Source organism: Mya arenaria, chromosome 13 (assembly GCF_026914265.1).
Source record: "Mya arenaria isolate MELC-2E11 chromosome 13, ASM2691426v1".
Lineage (NCBI taxonomy): Eukaryota > Metazoa > Mollusca > Bivalvia > Myida > Myidae > Mya > Mya arenaria.
In genome coordinates, this window is record NC_069134.1 from 38,202,758 (window position 1) to 38,226,074 (window position 23,317).

The 23,317-nt window shown below is 40.6% G+C and overlaps 1 protein-coding gene across 1 annotated transcript; it reads right to left on the bottom strand.

Moving 5' to 3' along the window:
* Positions 1–9,838: 9,838 nt before the first annotated feature.
* On the bottom strand, positions 9,839–16,473 carry LOC128215242 (cysteine-rich, acidic integral membrane protein-like). The gene is made up of 4 exons (XM_052921949.1): positions 16,364–16,473; positions 11,567–11,871; positions 11,184–11,446; positions 9,839–11,113 (listed from the first exon to the last, which is right to left on the bottom strand). The coding sequence occupies exons 1-4, from the start codon at positions 16,471–16,473 to the stop codon at positions 9,839–9,841; spliced, it is 1,953 nt and encodes a 650-aa protein (XP_052777909.1).
* Between the last annotated feature and the right edge of the window lie 6,844 nt (positions 16,474–23,317).

Below are 23,317 nucleotides of genomic sequence, written 5' to 3' on the forward strand. Positions count from 1 at the left end.
TCGGTTGTACAAGCCTTTGGATGTCATTCCTCTTACACAGCTCATTATTTGTGTCAAAATTAATATATTTGGCTCTATACCGAATTCACTAATAAGAGCAATTTCCCCATTTCGGATTTCTTTAAACCGTGAACGGGAGACGCAATGGGGTCAAGCCATAATGCAACCAATAGGAACCTGCCAACCTTAAATACACTCTCACAGCCCAATTTTATGTAGCTTCGCCAGTGATAAATATAAATAGTCACACCTGTGTATGCCATCATTCTTGGTGAGAGACTTAGTCACACCTGTGTATGCCATCATTCTTGGTGAGAGCCCTAGTCACACCTGTGTATGCCATCATTCTTGGTGAGAGACTTAGTCACACCTGTGTATGCCATCATTCTTGGTGAGAGACTTATTCACACCTGTGTATGCCATCATTCTTGGTGAGAGACTTAGTCACACCTGTGTATGCCATCATTCTTGGTGAGAGACTTAGTCCCACCTGTGTATGTCATCATTCTTGGTAAGAGCCCTAGTCACATCAGTGTATGTCAACATTCTTGTTGAGAGACTTAGTCATATTAGTGTATGCCATCATTCTTGGCGAGAGACTTAGTTATATTAGTGTATGCCATCAATCTTGGCGAGAGACTTAGTTATATTAGTGTATGCCATCATTCTTGGTGAGAGACTTAGTCACACCTGTGCATGCCATCATTCTTGGTGAGAGCCCTAGTCACACCTGTGTATGTCATTATTCTTGGTAAGAGCCCTAGTCACATCAGTGTATGTCATCATTCTTGGTGAGAGACTTAGTCACACCAGTGTATATCATCATTCTTGGTAAGTGACCTAGTCACATCAGCGTATGCCATCATTCTTGGTGAGAGACCTAGTCACACCTGTATATGCCACCATTCTTGGCGAGAGACCTAGTCACACCTGTGTATGTCACCATTCTTGGTAAGAGCCCTAGTCATTTCAGTGCATGTCATCATTTTTGGTGAGAGACTTAGTCACACCTGTGTATGTCATCAATCATGGTGAGAGCCCTAGTCACATCAGTGTATGTCATCATTCTTGGTGAGAGCTCTAGTCACATCAGTGTATGCCATCATTCTTAATAAGATACCTTGTCACATCAGTGTATGTCATCATTCTTGGTGAGAGACCTAGTCACATCAGTGTATGCCATCACTCTTGGTGAGAGCCCTAGTCACACCTGTGTATGTCATCATTCTTGGGAGGAGCCCTAGTAACACCTGTGTATGTCATCATTCTTGGTAAGAGACCTTGTCAAATCAGTGTATGTCATCATTCTTGGTGAGAGACTTAGTCATATTAGTGTTTGTCATTATTCTTGGTAAAAGCCCTAGTCACATCAGTTTATGCCATCATTCTTGGTGAGAGACCTAGTAACACCTGTGTATGCCACCATTCTTGGCGAGAGACCTAGTCACACCTGTGTATGCCACCATTCTTGGCGGGAGACCTAGTCACACCTGTGTATGCCACCATTCTTGGTGAGAGACCTAGTCACACCTGTATATGCCACCATTCTTGGCGAGAGACCTAGTCACACCTGTGTATGTCACCATTCTTGGTAAGAGCCCTAGTCATTTCAGTGCATGTCATCATTTTTGGTGAGAGACTTAGTCACACCTGTGTATGTCATCATTCATGGTGAGAGCCCTAGTCACATCAGTGTATGTCATCATTCTTGGTGAGAGCTCTAGTCACATCAGTGTATGCCATCATTCTTAATAAGATAACTTGTCACATCAGTGTATGTCATCATTCTTGGTGAGAGACCTAGTCACATCAGTGTATGCCATCATTCTTGGTGAGAGACCTAGTCACATCAGTGTATGCCATCACTCTTGGTGAGAGCCCTAGTCACACCTGTGTATGTCATCATTCTTGGTAGGAGCCCTAGTAACACCTGTGTATGTCATCATTCTTGGTAAGAGACCTTGTCAAATCAGTGTATGTCATCATTCTTGGTGAGAGACTTAGTCATATTAGTGTTTGTCATTATTCTTGGTAAAAGCCCTAGTCACATCAGTTTATGCCATCATTCTTGGTGAGAGACCTAGTCACACCTGTGTATGCCACCATTCTTGGCGAGAGACCTAGTCACACCTGTGTATGCCACCATTCTTGGCGGGAGACCTAGTCACACCTGTGTATGCCACCATTCTTGGTGAGAGACCTAGTCACACCTGTATATGCCACCATTCTTGGCGAGAGACCTAGTCACACCTGTGTATGTCACCATTCTTGGTAAGAGCCCTAGTCATTTCAGTGCATGTCATCATTTTTGGTGAGAGACTTAGTCACACCTGTGTATGTCATCATTCATGGTGAGAGCCCTAGTCACATCAGTGTATGTCATCATTCTTGGTGAGAGCTCTAGTCACATCAGTGTATGCCATCATTCTTAATAAGATACCTTGTCACATCAGTGTATGTCATCATTCTTGGTGAGAGACCTAGTCACATCAGTGTATGCCATCACTCTTGGTGAGAGCCCTAGTCACACCTGTGTATGTCATCATTCTTGGTAGGAGCCCTAGTAACACCTGTGTATGTCATCATTCTTGGTAAGAGACCTTGTCAAATCAGTGTATGTCATCATTCTTGGTGAGAGACTTAGTCATATTAGTGTTTGTCATTATTCTTGGTAAAAGCCCTAGTCACATCAGTTTATGCCATCATTCTTGGTGAGAGACCTAGTCACACCTGTGTATGCCACCATTCTTGGCGAGAGACCTAGTCACATCATTGTATGCTATCATTCTAGGTAAGAGACCTAGTCATTTCAGTGCATGTCATCATTTTTGGTAAGAGACCAAGTCACACCTATGCATGTCATCATTTTTGGTAAGAGACCTAGTCACTCCTGTTTATGCCATTGTTCTAGGTAAGAGACCTAGTCACACCTGAGTATGTCATCATTCTTGGTAAGAGACTTAATCACACCTGTGTATGCCATCTTTTTTGGTAAGAGAACTAGTCACGTTTATTTATGCTATCATTCTTGGTAAGAGACTTAGTCACACCTGTGTATGCCATCATTTTTGGTAAGAGACCTAGTCACACCTGTGTATGCCATCATTCTAGCTAAGAGACCTAGTCACACCTGTGTATGCCATCATTCTAGGTAAGAGACCTAGTCACACCTGTGTTTGTCATCTTTCTTGGCAAGAGACTTAGTCGCACCTGTGTATGCCACCATTTTAGCGAACTACATCGACAGACGTATTCCAAGAATTTAAATAACTAAGATTTTCAGACCGATACAAATACCACTGTGCTGTCCTGGTATATAAAATAATGAATAACATGGCCCCATCATTAAAACATACCAGTTAAGATCAGTATCAAACAAGGATCTTGTCTTACAGATACCACCTCGTACTAAATACGTGGAAACATCATTCACAAATTATAGCAAAAATATATGGAATGATATTCCTTTACATAAACATACCTTGAAAACCCTTAAAAAGTTCAAAGGATATTATAAGCTTCATTTATGTGTGAATGATAAGTTATTGTACATGTTCTTTAACATATGTATATGTTTAATTTATGGTCATGTCTGAGTGTCTGTCAGTAAATGTTTAAGTTTGAATGCATTTATTAACATAATGTTTCATAATTTTATATGTAAATGTATCTTTCTAGTTTTAACATTGACAGGTGACCTATATTCAAGAATAATGTTTTTTTCTTTTGTTTCTTTACTTTGAAGGCCATATTGAAAATTAGAATATGTGTTATTATTATTATTAATATTATTATTATTATTATTATTATTATTATTATTATTATTATTATTATTATTATTATGACATCATTCTTGGTAAGAAACTTTTTAATAGTCAAAGCAGTGTATGCTTTTATTCTTGGTAAGAGACCTAGTCACTACAGTGTATGCTATCATTCTTGATAAGAGACTAAGTCACATCAGTGTATGTCATCATTCTTGATAAGAGACTTAGTCACATCAGTGTATGTCATCATTCTTGATAAGAGACTTAGTCACATCAGCGTATGTCATCATTCTTGATAAGAGACTTAGTCACATCAGTGTATGTCATCATTCTTGATAAGAGACTTAGTCACATCAGTGTATGTCATCATTCTTGATAAGAGACTTAGTCACATCAGCGTATGTCATCATTTTTGATAAGAGACTTAGTCACATCAGCGTATGTCATCATTCTTGATAAGAGACTTAGTCACATCAGTGTATGTCATCATTCTTGATAAGAGACTTAGTCACATCAGTGTATGTCATCATTCTTGATAAGAGACTTAGTCACATCAGTGTATGTCATCATTCTTGATAAGAGACTTAGTCACATCAGCGTATGTCATCATTCTTGATAAGAGACCTAGTCACTACTGTGTATGTCATCATTCTTGATAAGAGACCTAGTCACATCAGTGTATGTCATCATTCTTGATAAGAGACTTAGTCACATCAGTGTATGTCATCATTCTTGATAAGAGACTTAGTCACATCAGTGTATGTCATCATTCTTGATAATAGACTTAGTCACATCAGTGTATGTCATCATTCTTGATAAGAGACTTAGTCACATCAGTGTATGTCATCATTCTTGATAAGAGACCTAGTCACTACTGTGTATGTCATCATTCTTGATAAGAGACTTAGTCACATCAGTGTATGTCATCATTCTTGATAAGAGACTTAGTCACATCAGCGTATATCATCATTCTTGATAAGAGACTTAGTCACATCAGCGTATGTCATCATTCTTGATAAGAGACTTAGTCACATCAGCGTATGTCATCATTCTTGATAAGAGACCTAGTCACATCAGCGTATGTCATCATTCTTGATAAGAGACTTAGTCACATCAGCGTATGTCATCATTCTTGATAAGAGACCTTGTCACATCAGTGTATGCCATCATTCTTGATAAGAGACCTTGTCACATCAGTGTATGCCATCAATCTTGAAAGAGACTTTGTCACATTTAGTGTATGCTATCATTATAGGTAAGAGACCTAGTCACACCTGTGTATGCCTTCATTCTTGGTAAGAGACCTAGTCGCACCTGTGTATGTCATCATTCTTGGTAAGAGACCTAGTCACATCAGCTTATTCCATAATCCTTGGTAAGAGACTTAGTCACATCAGCGTATTCCATTATTCTTGTCACATCAGAGTATTCCATCATTCTTGTCACATCATCATATTCCATCATTCTTGGTAAGAGACTTAGTCACATCAGCGTATTCCATCATTCTTGGTAAGAGACTTAGTCACATCAGCGTATTCCATCATTCTTGGTAAGAGACTTAGTCACATCAGCGTATGCCATCATTCTTGGTAAGAGACTTAGTCACATCAGCGTATGCCATCATTCTTGATAAGAGACTTAGTCACATCAGCGTATGTCATCATTCTTGATAAGAGACTTAGTCACATCAGCGTATGTCATCATTCTTGATAAGAGACTTAGTCACATCAGTGTATGTCATCATTCTTGATAAGAGACTTAGTCACATCAGTGTATGTCATCATTCTTGATAAGAGACTTAGTCACATCAGCATATGTCATCATTCTTGATAAGAGACCTTGTCACATCAGTGTATGCCATCATTCTTGATAAGAGACCTTGTCACATCAGTGTATGCCAGCAATCTTGAAAGAGACTTTGTCACATTTAGTGTATGCCATCATTATAGGTAAGAGACCTAGTCACACCTGTGTATGCCTTCATTCTTGGTAAGAGACCTAGTCGCACCTGTGTATGTCATCATTCTTGGTAAGAGACCTAGTCACATCAGCTTATTCCATCATTCTTGGTAAGAGACTTAGTCACATCAGCGTATTCCATTATTCTTGTCACATCAGAGTATTCCATCATTCTTGTCACATCATCATATTCCATCATTCTTGGTAAGAGACTTAATCACATCAGCGTATTCCATCATTCTTGGTAAGAGACTTAGTCACATCAGCGTATTCAATCATTCTTGGTAAGAGACTTAGTCACATCAGCGTATGCCATCATTCTTGGTAAGAGACTTAGTCACATCAGCGTATGCCATCATTCTTGATAAGAGACTTAGTCACATCAGCGTATGTCATCATTCTTGATAAGAGACTTAGTCACATCAGCGGATGTCATCATTCTTGATAAGAGACTTAGTCACATCAGTGTATGTCATCATTCTTGATAAGAGACTTAGTCACATCAGTGTATGTCATCATTCTTGATAAGAGACTTAGCCACATCAGCGTATGTCATCATTCTTGATAAGAGACTTAGTCACATCAGTGTATGTCATCATTCTTGATAAGAGACCTAGTCACATCAGCGTATGTCATCATTCTTGATAAGAGACTTAGTCACATCAGTGTATGTCATCATTCTTGATAAGAGACCTTGTCACATCAGTGTATGCCATCAATCTTGAAAGAGACTTTGTCACATTTAGTGTATGCCATCATTATAAGTAAGAGACCTAGTCACACCTGGGTATGCCTTCATTCTTGGTAAGAGACCTAGTTGCACCTGTGTATGTCATCATTCTTGGTAAGAGACCTAGTCACATCAGCTTATTCCATCATTCTTGGTAAGAGACTTAGTCACATCAGCGTATTCCATTAGTCTTGTCACATCAGAGTATTCCATCATTCTTGTCACATCATCATATTCCATCATTCTTGGTAAGAGACTTAGTCACATCAGCGTATTCCATCATTCTTGGTAAGAGACTTAGTCACATCAGCGTATTCCATCATTCTTGGTAAGAGACTTAGTCACATCAGCGTATTCCATCATTCTTGTCACATCAGCGTATTCCATCATTCTTGTCACATCAGCATATTCCATCATTCTTGATAAGATACTTAGTCACATCAGCGTATTCCATCATTCTTGGTAAGAGACTTAGTCACATCAGCGTATTCCATCATTCTTGGTAAGAAACTTAGTCACATCAGCGTATTCCATCATTCTTGGTAAGAGACTTAGTCACATCAGCGTATTCCATCATTCTTGTCACATCAGCGTATTCCATCATTCTTGTCACATCAGCATATTCCATCATTCTTGGTAAGATACTTAGTCACATCACTGTATTCCATCATTCTTGGTAAGTGACTTAGTCACATCAGCGTATTCCATCATTCTTGGTAAGAAACTTAGTCACATCAGCGTATTCCATCATTCTTGGTAAGAGACTTAGTCACATCAGCGTATTCCATCATTCTTGTCACATCAGCGTATTCCATCATTCTTGTCACATCAGCATTTCCATCATTCTTGGTAAGATACTTAGTCACATCAGCGTATTCCATCATTCTTTGTAAGAGACTTAGTCACACCAGCGTATGCCGTCATTCTTGTCACATCAGCGTATGCCATCATGCTTGTCACATCAGCGTATGCCATCATGCTTGTCACACCAGCGTATGCCATCATGCTTGTCACATCAGCGTATTCCATCATTCTTGGTAAGAGACTTAGTCACACCAGCGTATGCCATCATTCTTGTCACATCAGCGTATGCCATCATTCTTGTCACATCAGCGAATGCCATCATTTTTGTCACACCAGCGTATGCCATCATTCTTGTCACATCAGCGTGTGTTATCATTTTTGATAAGAGACTTAGTCACATCAGCGTATTCAATCATTCATGGTAAGAGACTTAGTCACATCAGCGTATGCCATCATTCTTGGTTAGTGGCTTTGTTACATCAGCGTTTTCCATCATGCTTGTCACATCAGCGTATTCCATCATTCTTGGTAAGAGACTTAGTCACATCAGCGTATTCAATCATTCTTGTCACATCAGTGTATGTCATCATTCTTGTCACATCAGCGTATGCCATCATTCTTGGTAAGTGACTTAGTAACATCAGCGTATTCCATCATTCTTGGTAAGATACTTAGTCACATCAGCGTATTCCATTATTCTTGTCACATCAGCGTATTCCATCATTCTTGTCACATCCGCATATTCCATCATTCTTGGTTAGATACTTAGTCACATCAGCGTATTCCATCATTCTTGGTAGGATACTTAGTCACATCAGCGTATTCCATCATTCTTGGTAAGATACTTAGTCACATCAGCGTATTCCATCATTCTTGGTAAGAAACTTAGTCAAATCATTTTATTCCATCATTCTTGTCACATAAGCGTATTCCATCATTCTTGTCACATCAGCATATTCCATCATTCTTGGTAAGATACTTAGTCACATCAGCGTATTCCATCATTCTTGGTAAGAGACTTAGTCACACCAGCGTATGCCATCATTCTTGGTAAGAGACTTAGTCACACCAGCGTATGCCATCATTCTTGTCATATCAGCGTATGCCATAATTCTTGTCACATCAGCGTATGCCATCATTCTTTTCACATCAGCGTATGTCATCATTCTTGGTAAGAGACTTAATCACATCAGCGTATGCCATCATTCTTGTCACATCAGCGTATGCCATCATTCTTGTCACATCAGCGTATGCCATCATTTTTGTCACATCAGCGTATGCCATCATTCTTGGTTAGTGACTTAGTTACATCAGCGTATTCCATCATGCTTGTCACATCAGCGTATTCCATCATTCTTGATAAGAGACTTAGTCACATCAGCGTATTCAATCATTCTTTTCACATCAGCGTATGTCATCATTCTTGTCACATCAGGGTATGCCATCATTCTTGTCACATCAGCGTATGCCATCATTCTTGGTAAGTGACTTAGTTACATCAGCGTATTCCATCATTCTTGTCACATCAGCGTATGCCATCATTCTTGGTAAGAGACTTAGTCACATCATCGTATTCAATCATTCATGGTAAGATACTTAGTCACATCGGCGTATGCCATCATTCTTGGTTAGTGACTTAGTTACTTCAGCGTATTCCATCATGCTTGTCACATCAGCGTATCCCATCATTCTTGGTAAGAGACTTAGTCACATCAGCGTATTCCATCATTCTTGTCACATCAGCGTATGTCATCATTCTTGTCACATCAGCGTATGCCATCATTCTTGTCACATCAGCGTATGCCATCATTCTTGGTAAGTGACTTAGTTACATCAGCGTATTCCATCATTCTTGTCACATCAGCGTATGCCATCATTCTTGGTAAGTGACTTAGTCACATCAGCGTATGCCATCATTATTGGTAAGTGACTTAGTCACATCAGCGTATGCCATCATTCTTGGTAAGTGACTTAGTCACATCAGCGTATGCCATCATTCTTGGTAAGTGACTTAGTCACATCAGCGTATGCCATCATTCTTGGTAAGTGACTTAGTCACATCAGCGTATGCCATCATTCTTGGTAAGAGACTTAGTCACATCAGCGTATGCCATCATTCTTAGAAAGAGACTCACATCTGTGCCATCCTTTTTTGGTAATTTTTTGTGCAATTGTCAATCTTATATCTCATATTTTCCCTTTAAATACTATTTGACGATGCTAATGATTGGTTTTGGAAAACATTGCCCATTTATTACTTTTATTTTTTTAAACTTTAACTGATTTTTTCAAATCTTTTCTCAGGATTTAAAACAAAGAACAACATGTGCAGTGTATTTTTTGGCGGAAAACTGCTGGCCTATAGCTTTCATATATCTTACGGTGTGTGGTCAGACCTACATAATATGTCTGAGAGCCGTCGTTACATGGGAATGATGAGGGTCCCGCGTATGTATATATTGAAAATATATACATAAACGCTTTATATAATTAGTATATTTTAATCGGAAGAAATGACCAAAGAACGATTTGAATACAAGATTTTGTGTGTAAGCGACCCTAACCCTGCACGCTGATATTAGGTCGAGGAAAAAGGTCGATAAATTCTGAGAGCCTTTGTGTCGTCGATGTCGTGAGTATCGTCGATGTCGTGAGTGTCGTCGATGTCGTGAGTGTCGTCGATGTCGTCGATGTCGTGAGTGTCGTCGATGTCGTCGATGTCGTGAGTGTCGTCGATGTCGTGAGTGTCGTCGTTGACGTCGATGTCGTGAGTGTCGTCGATGTCGTGAGTGTCGTCGATGTCGTGAGTGTCGTCGTTGACGTCGATGTCTTGAGTGTCGTCGATGTCGTGAGTGTCGTCGTTGACGTCGATGTCGTCGATGTCGCGAGTGTCGTCGATGTCGTGGGTGTCGTCGTTGACGTCGATGTCGTCGATGTCGTGAGTGTCGTCGTTGACGTCGATGTCGTGAGTGTCGTCGATGTCGTGAGTGTCGTCGTTGGCGTCGATGTCGTCGATGTCGCGAGTGTCGTCGATGTCGTGAGTGTCGTCGTTGACGTCGATGTCGTCGATGTCGTGAGTGTCGTCGTTGGCGTCGATGTCGTCGATGTCGCGAGTGTCGTCGATGTCGTGAGTGTCGTCGTTGACGTCGATGTCGTCGATGTCGTGAGTGTCGTCGATGTCGTGAGTGTCGTCGTTGACGTCGATGTCGTCGATGTCGTGAGTGTCGTCGATGTCGTGAGTGCCGTCGTTGACGTCGATGTCGTCGATGTCGTGAGTGTCGTCGATGTCGTGAGTGTCGTCGTTGACGTCAATGTCGTGAGTTTCGTCGATGTCGTGAGTGTCGTCGTTGACGTCGATGTCGTGAGTGTCGTCGATGTCGTGAGTGTCGTCTTTGACGTCGATGTCGTGAGTGTCGTCGATGTCGTCGATGTCGTGAGTGTCGTCTGTGTCGTGAGTGTCGTCTGTGTCGTGAGTGTCGTCGTTGACGTCAATGTCGTGAGTGTCGTCAATGTCGTGAGTGTCGTCGTTGACGTCGATGTCGTGAGTGTCGTCGATGTCGTGAGTGTCGTCGATGTCGTGAGTGTCGTCGTTGACGTCAATGTCGTGAGTGTCGTCGATATCGTGAGTGTCGTCGTTGACGTCGATGTCGTGAGTGTCGTCGATGTCGTCGATGTCGTGAGTGTCTTCGTTGACGTCAATGTCGTGAGTGTCGTCAATGTCGTCGTTGACGTCGATATCGTCGATGTCGTGAGTGTCGTCGATGTCGTGAGTGTCGTCTGTGTCGTGAGTGTCGTCTGTGTCGTCGTTGACGTCAATGTCGTGAGTGTCGTCTGTGTCGTGAGACAGTGTCGTCTGTGTCGTGAGTGTCGTCGTTGACGTCAATGTCATGAGTGTCGTCAATGTCGTCAGTGTCTTCGTTGACGTCGATGTCGTCGATGTCGTGAGTGTCGTCTGTGTCGTGAGTGTCGTCGATGTCGTGAGTGTCGTCTGTGTCGTGACTGTCGTCGTTGACGTCGATGTCATCAATGTCGTTAGTGTCGTCGATGTCGTGAGTATCGTCTGTGTCGTGAGTGTCGTCTGTGTCGTGAGTGTCGTCGTTGACGTCAATGTCGTGAGTGTCGTCAATGTCGTGAGTGTCGTCGTTGACGTCGATGTCGTCGATGTCGTGAGTGTCGTCGATGTCGTCAATGTCGTGAGTGTCTTCAATGTCGTGAGTGTCGTCGTTGACGTCAATGTCGTGAGTGTCGTCTGTGTCGTGAGTGTCATCGTTGACGTCAATGTCGTGAGTGTCGTTGATGTCGTGAGTTTCGTCGTTGACGTCGATGACCTCGATGTCGTGAGTGTCGTCGATGTCGTGAGTGTCGTCGTTGACGTCGATGTCGTGAGTGTCGTCGTTGACGTCGATGTCGTGAGTGTCGTCGATGTCGTCGATGTCGTGAGTGTCGTCGATGTCGTGAGTGTCGTCGTTGACGTCAATGTCGTCGATGTCGTGAGTGTCGTCGTTGACGTCAATGTCGTCGATGTCGTGAGTGTCGTCGTTGACGTCGATGTCGTTTGTGTCGTGATTGTCGTCGTTGACGTCGATGTCGTCTGTGTCGTCTGTGTTAGCGCTGACATGACGAAGTATTCGGTACAGGTGGAGGGCGCGCACGAGGCGGGCACGTGGAACGGGGAAAGTACAAACTTAAGTTCTGCCGGAGAGTCCACAAGAAAGCATCTGACACTGGTCCTTGTGGTTTAAAATTGAACTCAAGAATCATTGTACATGTATAATGATTATACTTCATTCAGCGTTCTCCTGAAAGGATGAATGCTATTGGAATATTATGGCTGCACTCTCACAGATTGACCGTTTTGACAGCTTTTTAATGTTTTGTCTTGGAATGAGCCAAATTTCGTGAAAACGTAAGAACACCGGTGATATAAGTGTAACGGGTTCTACCAATTCACTATGACGGAAGTAAATGATTCATTGGGAAGTGTGTTTATTATTAAATTAAATATGAAATAGTTGTCTTTAAGTAGCTTGTTTGTAATAAAGTATATCATTAAAATGTTTTATAATTAGCAACCTATAGGCTTGTTATAAAGTTGTTTAGCTTTGTCTTTTGGTTGATTTTATAACCAAATTAAACTATGCTACTTGTGTTAATATTCATATTTTATAAACCATACTTGGATTTGTTTTCTTTCTATTTAAAGACTGACTGAATCAGTTTCATTAAGTTATCTGTCCTCTAACGGTAACTTCACCCTTTTTACATTCTTGGACTCTGTCAAGGTAGTGTGTGGTTTCCCTGTGGGCCACTCACATTTTTCATATAGGTTTTTCAATTTAAAACTTGATTATTGTAACTGAGATGTGAAAGTTTTCTAGTTTTTGATAATTAAAAATAAATTACTTGGAATTTAGCTTTTTAAACTGTGTTTAACAATATTTGACACTCTACAGAATTGTTTTAACCTTACAACATAAAGTTGCATTATGGCTTGCCTGAGCAGCTAGGTGTAGCTAGGCATTTGTTAGTTTCATAGTTGTTTTGTTTTACTGTGTTATTTCCATTTGAATATAATTAATGAACTTAAATTCTTGAATAGATTGTATAGAAAAATGAAAACATCTCGGTTGTTTTTCACGCCCAACCTCCCTGCCTTTGCCCTGTGTCGAACCTGAGGGTTTTTGTAACCGCCCGTGCGGCTTACCACCACTCGTTAAGGTTCGGTTACATTTTGGCGCTGCGAGCAGGGTGAAGGTCAAGGGTTGTTTGGGTTGTGAAAAACTATTCCAGTTCCATTTAGGTTTAGGATATGATTATGTTTTAGATTTATTTAAAGGTTAACAAAATAGTGAATAGATAACTTCTTTGAATATCATAGGGCGAATATTTCTCTTTTCCGAATTTAATCATGTATAAACACCCCGACACTTCATTTGAGCCCGGCTTCACAAGTACGCCCGCGATGTATAGTAGTTCATGTAATAGGTTTGATTTCTTGTCGACGCCTCTGGATAGAACGTCCGGTATAGCTTTTAATAACATGGTACCAACCACATACAGTGTTTGGTCGAACTCGCTGTCAGATAGAAGTTCTATTATGACCACTTCTACGTCTACCAATCCGTTCAACCAACTGGGTACCACATACGCTCAGCCTTTAACGGTCTTAGAACCCCGTCATGTTTCTTTTTCCCCGTCAGTAAGTGTACCAGAATCTAGCGATTTAATTAACTTTGATCGCGCGGATTGTATGTTTTCACAACCCGAAGTTGTAGATGTAGGAAAACTAAACACAACCCAGTTATTACAGGCTTCGCGGCGCGCATCAGATTTAGGTTTGGTTCCGGCAAATGTCTCTGTGCCGGAAATGTCCACATTTTCAAAGTTGCCTAAAGTGCATAAAGATTTTCCTCCGCCAACTATCTTGTAATGTGTATGACCGATGATGCAGGTTTATTCATCGACCGATTAAGGCCATCGCAGTTATGCAACTTTGAACAACTCAAGGCAACTTTGAAATCCAGGTATGACGAACCTAAAAACTCGCGTTTGATTCTGGCCTCCTTTCATAATAGATTTAGGCGTGTCGAAGAAACCATCAGGCAATACGCACGCGATTTGCAGGATTTAATAGACACCGCGATACCCGGTGAGAATAGTGACGCAAAGATGTACATGCTTACCGATCAATTTATGAGGGGTATAGGGAGTCGAGAGTGTACGGACTATCTTAATCTGAATGTGGACTACTCACGTTCTGATGTTTGGCAAAATCTAGTTGAAAAGGCAGAAATATTCGAATCAATCAAAGGGAGCGCTCTTCACTTTAAAAAACCACAAGCCAGTCAGTACAGTGTCTCGAACTCATATCAAGGTTTAAGGACTGATGTTGCAAATGCTGTATCAAATGTTCGTTCGAGCCCTCCTCCCAGTTATCATGCAGAACAAACTTACACTTCCGGTCCACCTCAGCCACACGCACAGCCCGCTATGCATAACACTTTTGGAACACGCACACAACAAAGGTTGGGTTCAGGGGTGATCTGTTTCAAATGTCAGGGTCAGGGTCATATTGCCCGCAATTGTCCATTGAACCAAAATAGTCACCATTTAAACTGTTAGAGGCTGGTGTTGGGTCCGAGACATCAGCCAAAACTCAAAATGATAGGGCCAAAGATCAAACGTCAGTTCCGTTATGTACATTAGGAAATAATGACTCTTTGTCTGAAACATCGGAGTTACCTAGTATGTCCAAAAGCAAAACTTACAAAGAAGATGCAGCTGTAGACGAACGCTACAGTTCTTCTTTTAAAGACATGATATCAGAAGTGGATAAGGTTTGCCAGGCTAAAAATGAAACACATGAAGTTGCGATGAAGCAAAGTAGTTCCGAGTCAAATATTGATCACTCTGACACTAGTACTAGAACTTCCGGTAATGCAACGTTGAGCGATATTTCTAATGCCTGTTGGTATTTTCACGCGAAGATACAAGTCGCCGTACCTTTGCTATTTGATACTGGTTCACCTATTAGTATTATATCAAAAAGTATCTGGGAGAAACTAGGAACTGATAAGCCAAAGCTCGAGAGTAATGATTCAAGACTTACGGCGGCCAACGGGTCAAAGATAGATATTTTGGGTCAAGCAACGTTCAAATTTGATACGGAAGCTAAAAGTTATCAATGGAAGTTTTTGGTAGCCAATCTGGAGGGTATTGCGGGTATAATAGGCCAGGATTTTATATCAAGTCAGGGTAGGACTCTTTCATGGAAGACATTAGTTTGGCAAACTAAGGCAGGTCGTGTATGTTTATTTAAACGGGAGTCTAGCCATGTAGGACGTATCAGAGTAGAAAAGCGGGTTATTGTACCTCCTGAAACTGAAATGTTGGTCAAGGCCGGGCCCGATTGTCCGTTGTACGGAAAAACGGGGGTAGTGGAACCTTTATCTCGCATAGCTAAAAAGGGTTTATTTGTAGCAAAGTCCGTCTTAGATGGCCAAGGCGAAACCATATGCTCTGTCATAAATGTTACTGATAAGCCCATACGTCTACAGACAGGTGAAATCATAGGAAACATTGGCTCCGTCGAAGACGTTAGCTTGATTAACGCTCCTTTGAACGCTCAAGAAATGTCTGTAACGGTACCTTCTCATTTACAATGCCTCATTGACGGTTTACCCGACGATTTAACTGTAGATCAAGTCGATCAATGCAAAAGGTTGATAGTTGATTACCAAGACGTATTTCTGAGTCCCGACAACAAACTAGGCCGTTCTGATGTAGTGACGCACAAAATAGAAACTGGGAACGCAAAACCCATAAAGATACCGCCTCGCCGCTACCCATTGGCTCACCAAGAAATAATCGAACAAGAAGTACAGAAAATGTTAGAACAGGATATTATCGAACCTAGTGATAGCCCTTGGTCCGCTCCAATCGTGTTAGTTAAGAAAAAGGATCAGACTTATCGCTTTGCTATAGACTATAGGGGTCTAAATTCCGTGACTGTGAAAGACGCATACCCACTCCCAAACATTCAAAGTATTTTTGATAGCTTGTCGGGTTCGCGTTATTATTCAACGGTCGACTGTGCTTCCGGTTATTGGCAACTAGCCATGGAACCAACTGACAAACATAAAACTGCGTTTGTAACACCTTCAGGTGCTAACCGCCACTATCAGTTTCAAGTTTTACCGTTCGGACTTGTAAATGCTTGTGCAACTTATGAACGCTGCATGGAGAGGATACTAGCTGGCCTTCAGGGATCTAAATGTTTGTGTTACATAGATGACATAATAATTTATGGCAAAGACTTTCAAACTGCTTTAGAAAATCATCGATTGGTGTTTGATAGACTGCGCGCCGCCAATTTCATTCTTAAACCGTCTAAGTGTTTTCTAATGCAAAAACAAGTAGCATTTCTAGGCCATATAGCCACTGAGGACGGTACCAAATGTGATCCTTCAAAAATAGAGGCAGTTTTAGACTGGCCTGTACCGACGAACAAATCTGAAGTTAGGAGTTTTCTAGGCTTAGTCAATTTCTACCGGAAGTACATTCAAAATTGTGCCGAAATCAGTACACCTTTAACAAAGCTTACGCAAAAAAACTTAAGGTGGCTCTCACTAGTTCCCCGGTCCTGGGGTATCCTACACGCGATGGTCGTTTCATTCTTGAGTGTGACGCTTCAGGTCTCGCGCTCGGCGCCATATTATCTCAGGTTCAAGACGGGCGCGAAGTTGTCATATCATACGCGAGTAAAGCGTTAAGTAAATCACAACAAAACTATTGTGCAACTATGAGGGAATTATTGGCCGTTGTGTACTCAGTTAGACACTTCCGTCACTACCTGACCGGAAAACCTTTTGTAATACGAACCGATCACGCCAGTCTGGTATGGTTAAAAAACTTTAAGGACGCGGACGGCTTGTTGAGCCGTTGGTTGAGCATTCTCGGGGCATTTGATTTCAAAATAGAATTTCGGAAGGGTACTAGAATGCAACACGTGGACGCCTTATCCAGAATAAAGTTTAAACGTCAATGTAAGAACGGAAACTGTACGGACTGCGGTAGAAGCGGTGGCCTCTGTCATCGAGAAGGTCACGACTCTGGGGGGTTGAACCAGTCCAGCACGGCAGCCGCGTCCGTAGCGAACACTAAGTCCGCTAAGGTGGAACCGATTTCCATTGCTCACTTACGCGCCGAAGTACCGCCGGGTACTAGTGGCCCGTCTGTCGATGCTAGTGCAGAAAGTGTTTCTACCGAGGAAACTCCTGTAGGAAGTAACTGGATAAAGGCATGGTCGAACGCAGAATTACGTCATTTACAAATTTTAGACCCAGATCTGTCTAGAATAATTGTTTGGCTTGAGTCGGATAAGAAACCTGACAAAATGGAAGTAAATGCGTCTCAACAAATGCAATTACTGTTTCGGTATTGGGATTTATTGTTGATTAAAGAGGGTGTGCTGTACAAAAAATATGAATGTGATGGAAGTACTCATCTCACTCTCGTCGCGCCACCGGATATCCGGTTAGAAATATTTCACCTACTACACAATCATCGCACTGCAGGTCATTTCGGCCGCGACCGCTCCGTTTATGCCATTAAGAAACGGTTTTACTGGCCCAATATTAGCGAGTCTGTACAAAGATGGTTAGAATCATGTGACTTGTGCGCTCAGGTGAAACCAGGACCGGGCTTAGGCATTTCTCCTCTGAAGCAAATCAAATCCTCTCAGCGATTTCAAGTTTGTGCATTAGATATTTTTGGACCGCTTCCCTTAACCAGTAATAGAAATGAATATATTCTGGTCATAAGTGATTATTTCACTAAATTTGTAGAGGCGTTTGCAATTCCGGATCATACTGCACTTACGGTAGCCGATAAATTAGTCACAGAAGTAATATGCCGGTATGGCGCTATGGAACAATTACACAGCGATATGGGTCGTGAATTTATGTCTCATCTGTTCACCGAAACCTGTAAGATTTTGGGCATTGATAAGACTCACACGTGTCCTTATAGGCCGCAAAGTAATGGATTAGTAGAAAGATGGAATCGAACTCTCAAAACCATGTTGACAATTTTCTGTAATGAAAATACTGAAGATTGGGATGATTTTCTGCCATTTTTACTCATGGCCTATAGGTCGACGGTACACGCTAGTACAAAATGCACTCCTAACCTATTAATGTTCGGTCAGGAAGTACGCTGTCCTATTGATCTAATGTTTGGGTTTCCCCCGGGTAGTGAACCAGATGTTTGTCATATTGAATACGTTGAATGGTTACAGTGCGCCATGTCTGTAAGTTTTTCAAAAGCAAAATTCCATCTAGAAGGTGCCGCGAAACGACAGAAGTCATATTACGACAAAAGAGCGAAAATAGTACAGTTCGAAGAGAACTCGTTCGTTTGGCGCTATTACCCGCCATCTGCAAATACAAAATTAGGACCGAACTGGATAGGGCCTTATTTGGTTGTAACGAAAGTTTCTGACTTGGTTTACAAAATTCAAAAATCTCCTGAACAGCCAATTATTTCGGTTAGTGTAGACCATTTAAAGCCGTATTTAGGGACAAATGCACCAGCTAGTTGGGTTCTCCGTCCTCATAATGCTCAATCGGAGCAAAACAATACGCTAGAAAACATCGAGATAGGTGTTAACGACAGCTTAGGGTCACCGGAAAGGGAATCGTTAGCTACGCCCGTGTTTACGCGTCGGGGGCGTCTAGTGAAGCCGCGGGATTTATATTCCCCTTAGTAAGGTGTTTGAATAAAACCGGGCGGGGTAGTTATTCAAATATGCTATTCAAAAATTTGTTTAAAATGTTTCATAAAGTTTTCTTTGTTTATTTCAAGATTAACCATGGCAGACGTAGCCGTTATTGAAATAGAAGATCCTGTTTGTACCTTGAATGATTCTGTTTTCCCAGTGTATGGAATGTGTTGCCCCATTCCAGAGTGTAAATGTTTGCAATATTTTACTCACATTGCCTCATACTCAAGACACTACGCAGAAAGACACAGACTTATGATTTACGAATATAAATGTGAACTGTGCTGTGCGACGTCATCACATAAGAAACAAATAGAGAATCATTTAGGTCATGTGCACAAGGAAAAGAAACCAAATATGTTTATAAGACGTTTGAGGCATAATAATAAATACATCAACCCTTGCGGGTATCTGCCGCCAAGTGTTGCTTGTAAGAACGACAATCAGGCTTTGACAAAAACTTTTAGGAGACTTGCCCTGAAAGAGAAGCGTAGAGATCTGAAAAATTTGTGTGAGAATCAATTTGAACAAGAATGTAAGATAAAGAAAATTTGTGAGAGTTACGGCTATGGGGTGTTCTAATCTATTGTAGTCCATTAAACATCAATGGAAGAAAATACATAAGTTGTGTCGTATGTGTAAGGTATACACAAAATATGATTCATGTTGTTGATATGTATAAGTTTCCTGTCTTTTTACATCCTTTTATTTTGTCACTATTATACCAGAAGTGTTATTGTTCGTCGGTTATATTATCATGAGGGTTATTAATAGTTTCAGATATTTTATAGTGCATTCTCATAGTAACCTGTTTCGGTAGTCTGAATATCACAGAGTACCACACGTATGTAACGTGGTTATCATTTGTATACTATGGTGCTATAATTGTCCCTGTATGAATTTAAAATGCTGCCAGTTATTATTTTGCAAATTATTTGTAGACTACGTCCTTATAAAATATGCATTATACTCGTGCTATGTTTTATTAGGCAATATCCAGTGATATATTCCGTAATTACTTGATACCTATTGATTATGTTGTGTTTGGTATACGTATCTATGTGTTGTTTTTTTTTGGTTCATAATTGTGTTGTTATACATGTCAGAGCTGTATGCTCTGATGAGATTTACAGTTGGAGATTATTTTAGACTGTGATATTCAATTGTTTGAGTCATTGTATTAGACTATGATATTGTTGAATGATTCTCAGTTATATATTTATACTGCGACATTTGTGTTTCAGGGATTGCATTTTTTTGTTGTTGAAATTATATGTGTTTGTTGTTGTCCACTTTTGATGTTTGTTGTTGTGTATTGCAATGTAGTTAATGTTGTATTACAGTATTACGGATATATACATAATATTTATTGTTTATCATACTGCGTATGGAGTTATTGTCATATTATAATGCCGTGACGTCCATTATTTACAGGGATCATTAAAATGCGATGTATTATAGCAAAATATAATTGTAAGATATCTGAAATCGAAGTCAGAAGTTTGTTTATACATTTGTTACGTTTAAATCACAAGTTGTAGAAGGAATTTACACTTGTTATGTTTAATTTATAAATTGGTGTAAAATATGCAATCTATTTCAAGTCAGTTTCACGTTTCATTAAATTTTTCACAAAAGTTTATTGTATAAACTTTTCTTGGTAGGATGGAGGAATGTAACGGGTTCTACCAATTCACTATGACGGAAGTAAATGATTCATTGGGAAGTGTGTTTATTATTAAATTAAATATGAAATAGTTGTCTTTAAGTAGCTTGTTTGTAATAAAGTATATCATTAAAATGTTTTATAATTAGCAACCTATAGGCTTGTTATAAAGTTGTTTAGCTTTGTCTTTTGGTTGATTTTATAACCAAATTAAACTATGCTACTTGTGTTAATATTCATATTTTATAAACCATACTTGGATTTGTTTTCTTTCTATTTAAAGACTGACTGAATCAGTTTCATTAAGTTATCTGTCCTCTAACGGTAACTTCACCCTTTTTACATTCTTGGACTCTGTCAAGGTAGTGTGTGGTTTCCCTGTGGGCCACTCACATTTTTCATATAGGTTTTTCAATTTAAAACTTGATTATTGTAACTGAGATGTGAAAGTTTTCTAGTTTTTGATAATTAAAAATAAATTACTTGGAATTTAGCTTTTTAAACTGTGTTTAACAATATTTGACACTCTACAGAATTGTTTTAACCTTACAACATAAAGTTGCATTATGGCTTGCCTGAGCAGCTAGGTGTAGCTAGGCATTTGTTAGTTTCATAGTTGTTTTGTTTTACTGTGTTATTTCCATTTGAATATAATTAATGAACTTAAATTCTTGAATAGATTGTATAGAAAAATGAAAACATGAAACCCAACCTCCCTGCCTTTGCCCTGTGTCGAACCTGAGGGTTTTTGTAACCGCCCGTGCGGCTTACCACCACTCGTTAAGGTTCGGTTACATTTTGGCGCTGCGAGCAGGGTGAAGGTCAAGGGTTGTTTGGGTTGTGAAAAACTATTCCAGTTCCATTTAGGTTTAGGATATGATTATGTTTTAGATTTATTTAAAGGTTAACAAAATAGTGAATAGATAACTTCTTTGAATATCATAGGGCGAATATTTCTCTTTTCCGAATTTAATCATGTATAAACACCCCGACACTTCATTTGAGCCCGGCTTCACAAGTACGCCCGCGATGTATAGTAGTTCATGTAATAGGTTTGATTTCTTGTCGACGCCTCTGGATAGAACGTCCGGTATAGCTTTTAATAACATGGTACCAACCACATACAGTGTTTGGTCGAACTCGCTGTCAGATAGAAGTTCTATTATGACCACTTCTACGTCTACCAATCCGTTCAACCAACCGGGTACCACATACGCTCAGCCTTTAACGGTCTTAGAACCCCGTCATGTTTCTTTTTCCCCGTCAGTAAGTGTACCAGAATCTAGCGATTTAATTAACTTTGATCGCGCGGATTGTATGTTTTCACAACCCGAAGTTGTAGATGTAGGAAAACTAAACACAACCCAGTTATTACAGGCTTCGCGGCGCGCATCAGATTTAGGTTTGGTTCCGGCAAATGTCTCTGTGCCGGAAATGTCCACATTTTCAAAGTTGCCTAAAGTGCATAAAGATTTTCCTCCGCCAACTATCTTGTAATGTGTATGACCGATGATGCAGGTTTATTCATCGACCGATTAAGGCCATCGCAGTTATGCAACTTTGAACAACTCAAGGCAACTTTGAAATCCAGGTATGACGAACCTAAAAACTCGCGTTTGATTCTGGCCTCCTTTCATAATAGATTTAGGTGTGTCGAAGAAACCATCAGGCAATACGCACGCGATTTGCAGGATTTAATAGACACTGCGATACCCGGTGAGAATAGTGACGCAAAGATGTACATGCTTACCGATCAATTTATGAGGGGTATAGGGAGTCGAGAGTGTACGGACTATCTTAATCTGAATGTGGACTACTCACGTTCTGATGTTTGGCAAAATCTAGTTGAAAAGGCAGAAATATTCGAATCAATCAAAGGGAGCGCTCTTCACTTTAAAAAACCACAAGCCAGTCAGTACAGTGTCTCGAACTCATATCAAGGTTTAAGGACTGATGTTGCAAATGCTGTATCAAATGTTCGTTCGAGCCCTCCTCCCAGTTATCATGCAGAACAAACTTACACTTCCGGTCCACCTCAGCCACACGCACAGCCCGCTATGCATAACACTTTTGGAACACGCACACAACAAAGGTTGGGTTCAGGGGTGATCTGTTTCAAATGTCAGGGTCAGGGTCATATTGCCCGCAATTGTCCATTGAACCAAAATAGTCACCATTTAAACTGTTAGAGGCTGGTGTTGGGTCCGAGACATCAGCCAAAACTCAAAATGATAGGGCCAAAGATCAAACGTCAGTTCCGTTATGTACATTAGGAAATAATGACTCTTTGTCTGAAACATCGGAGTTACCTAGTATGTCCAAAAGCAAAACTTACAAAGAAGATGCAGCTGTAGACGAACGCTACAGTTCTTCTTTTAAAGACATGATATCAGAAGTGGATAAGGTTTGCCAGGCTAAAAATGAAACACATGAAGTTGCGATGAAGCAAAGTAGTTCCGAGTCAAATATTGATCACTCTGACACTAGTACTAGAACTTCCGGTAATGCAACGTTGAGCGATATTTCTAATGCCTGTTGGTATTTTCACGCGAAGATACAAGTCGCCGTACCTTTGCTATTTGATACTGGTTCACCTATTAGTATTATATCAAAAAGTATCTGGGAGAAACTAGGAACTGATAAGCCAAAGCTCGAGAGTAATGATTCAAGACTTACGGCGGCCAACGGGTCAAATATAGATATTTTGGGTCAAGCAACGTTCAAATTTGATACGGAAGCTAAAAGTTATCAATGGAAGTTTTTGGTAGCCAATCTGGAGGGTATTGCGGGTATAATAGGCCAGGATTTTATATCAAGTCAGGGTAGGACTCTTTCATGGAAGACATTAGTTTGGCAAACTAAGGCAGGTCGTGTATGTTTATTTAAACGGGAGTCTAGCCATGTAGGACGTATCAGAGTAGAAAAGCGGGTTATTGTACCTCCTGAAACTGAAATGTTGGTCAAGGCCGGGCCCGATTGTCCGTTGTACGGAAAAACGGGGGTAGTGAAACCTTTATCTCGCATAGCTAAAAAGGGTTTATTTGTAGCAAAGTCCGTCTTAGATGGCCAAGGCGAAACCATATGCTCTGTCATAAATGTTACTGATAAGC

What these genes read in the sequence shown, in the direction of transcription:
- LOC128215242 (XM_052921949.1), bottom strand. Translation starts at nt 16,473, where the DNA reads ATGGCGCCGAGCGCGAGACCTGAAGCGTCACACTCAAGAATGAAACGA. An exon ending in GCCACCTTAAGTTTTTTTGC is followed by an intron (nt 11,872 to 16,363) that starts GTAAGCTTTGTT and finishes TCGTCATGTCAG; the next exon opens with CGCTAACACAGACGACACAG. An exon ending in ACGACATCGACGACATCGAC is followed by an intron (nt 11,114 to 11,183) that starts GTCAACGAAGAC and finishes CTCACGACACAG; the next exon opens with ACGACACTGTCTCACGACAC.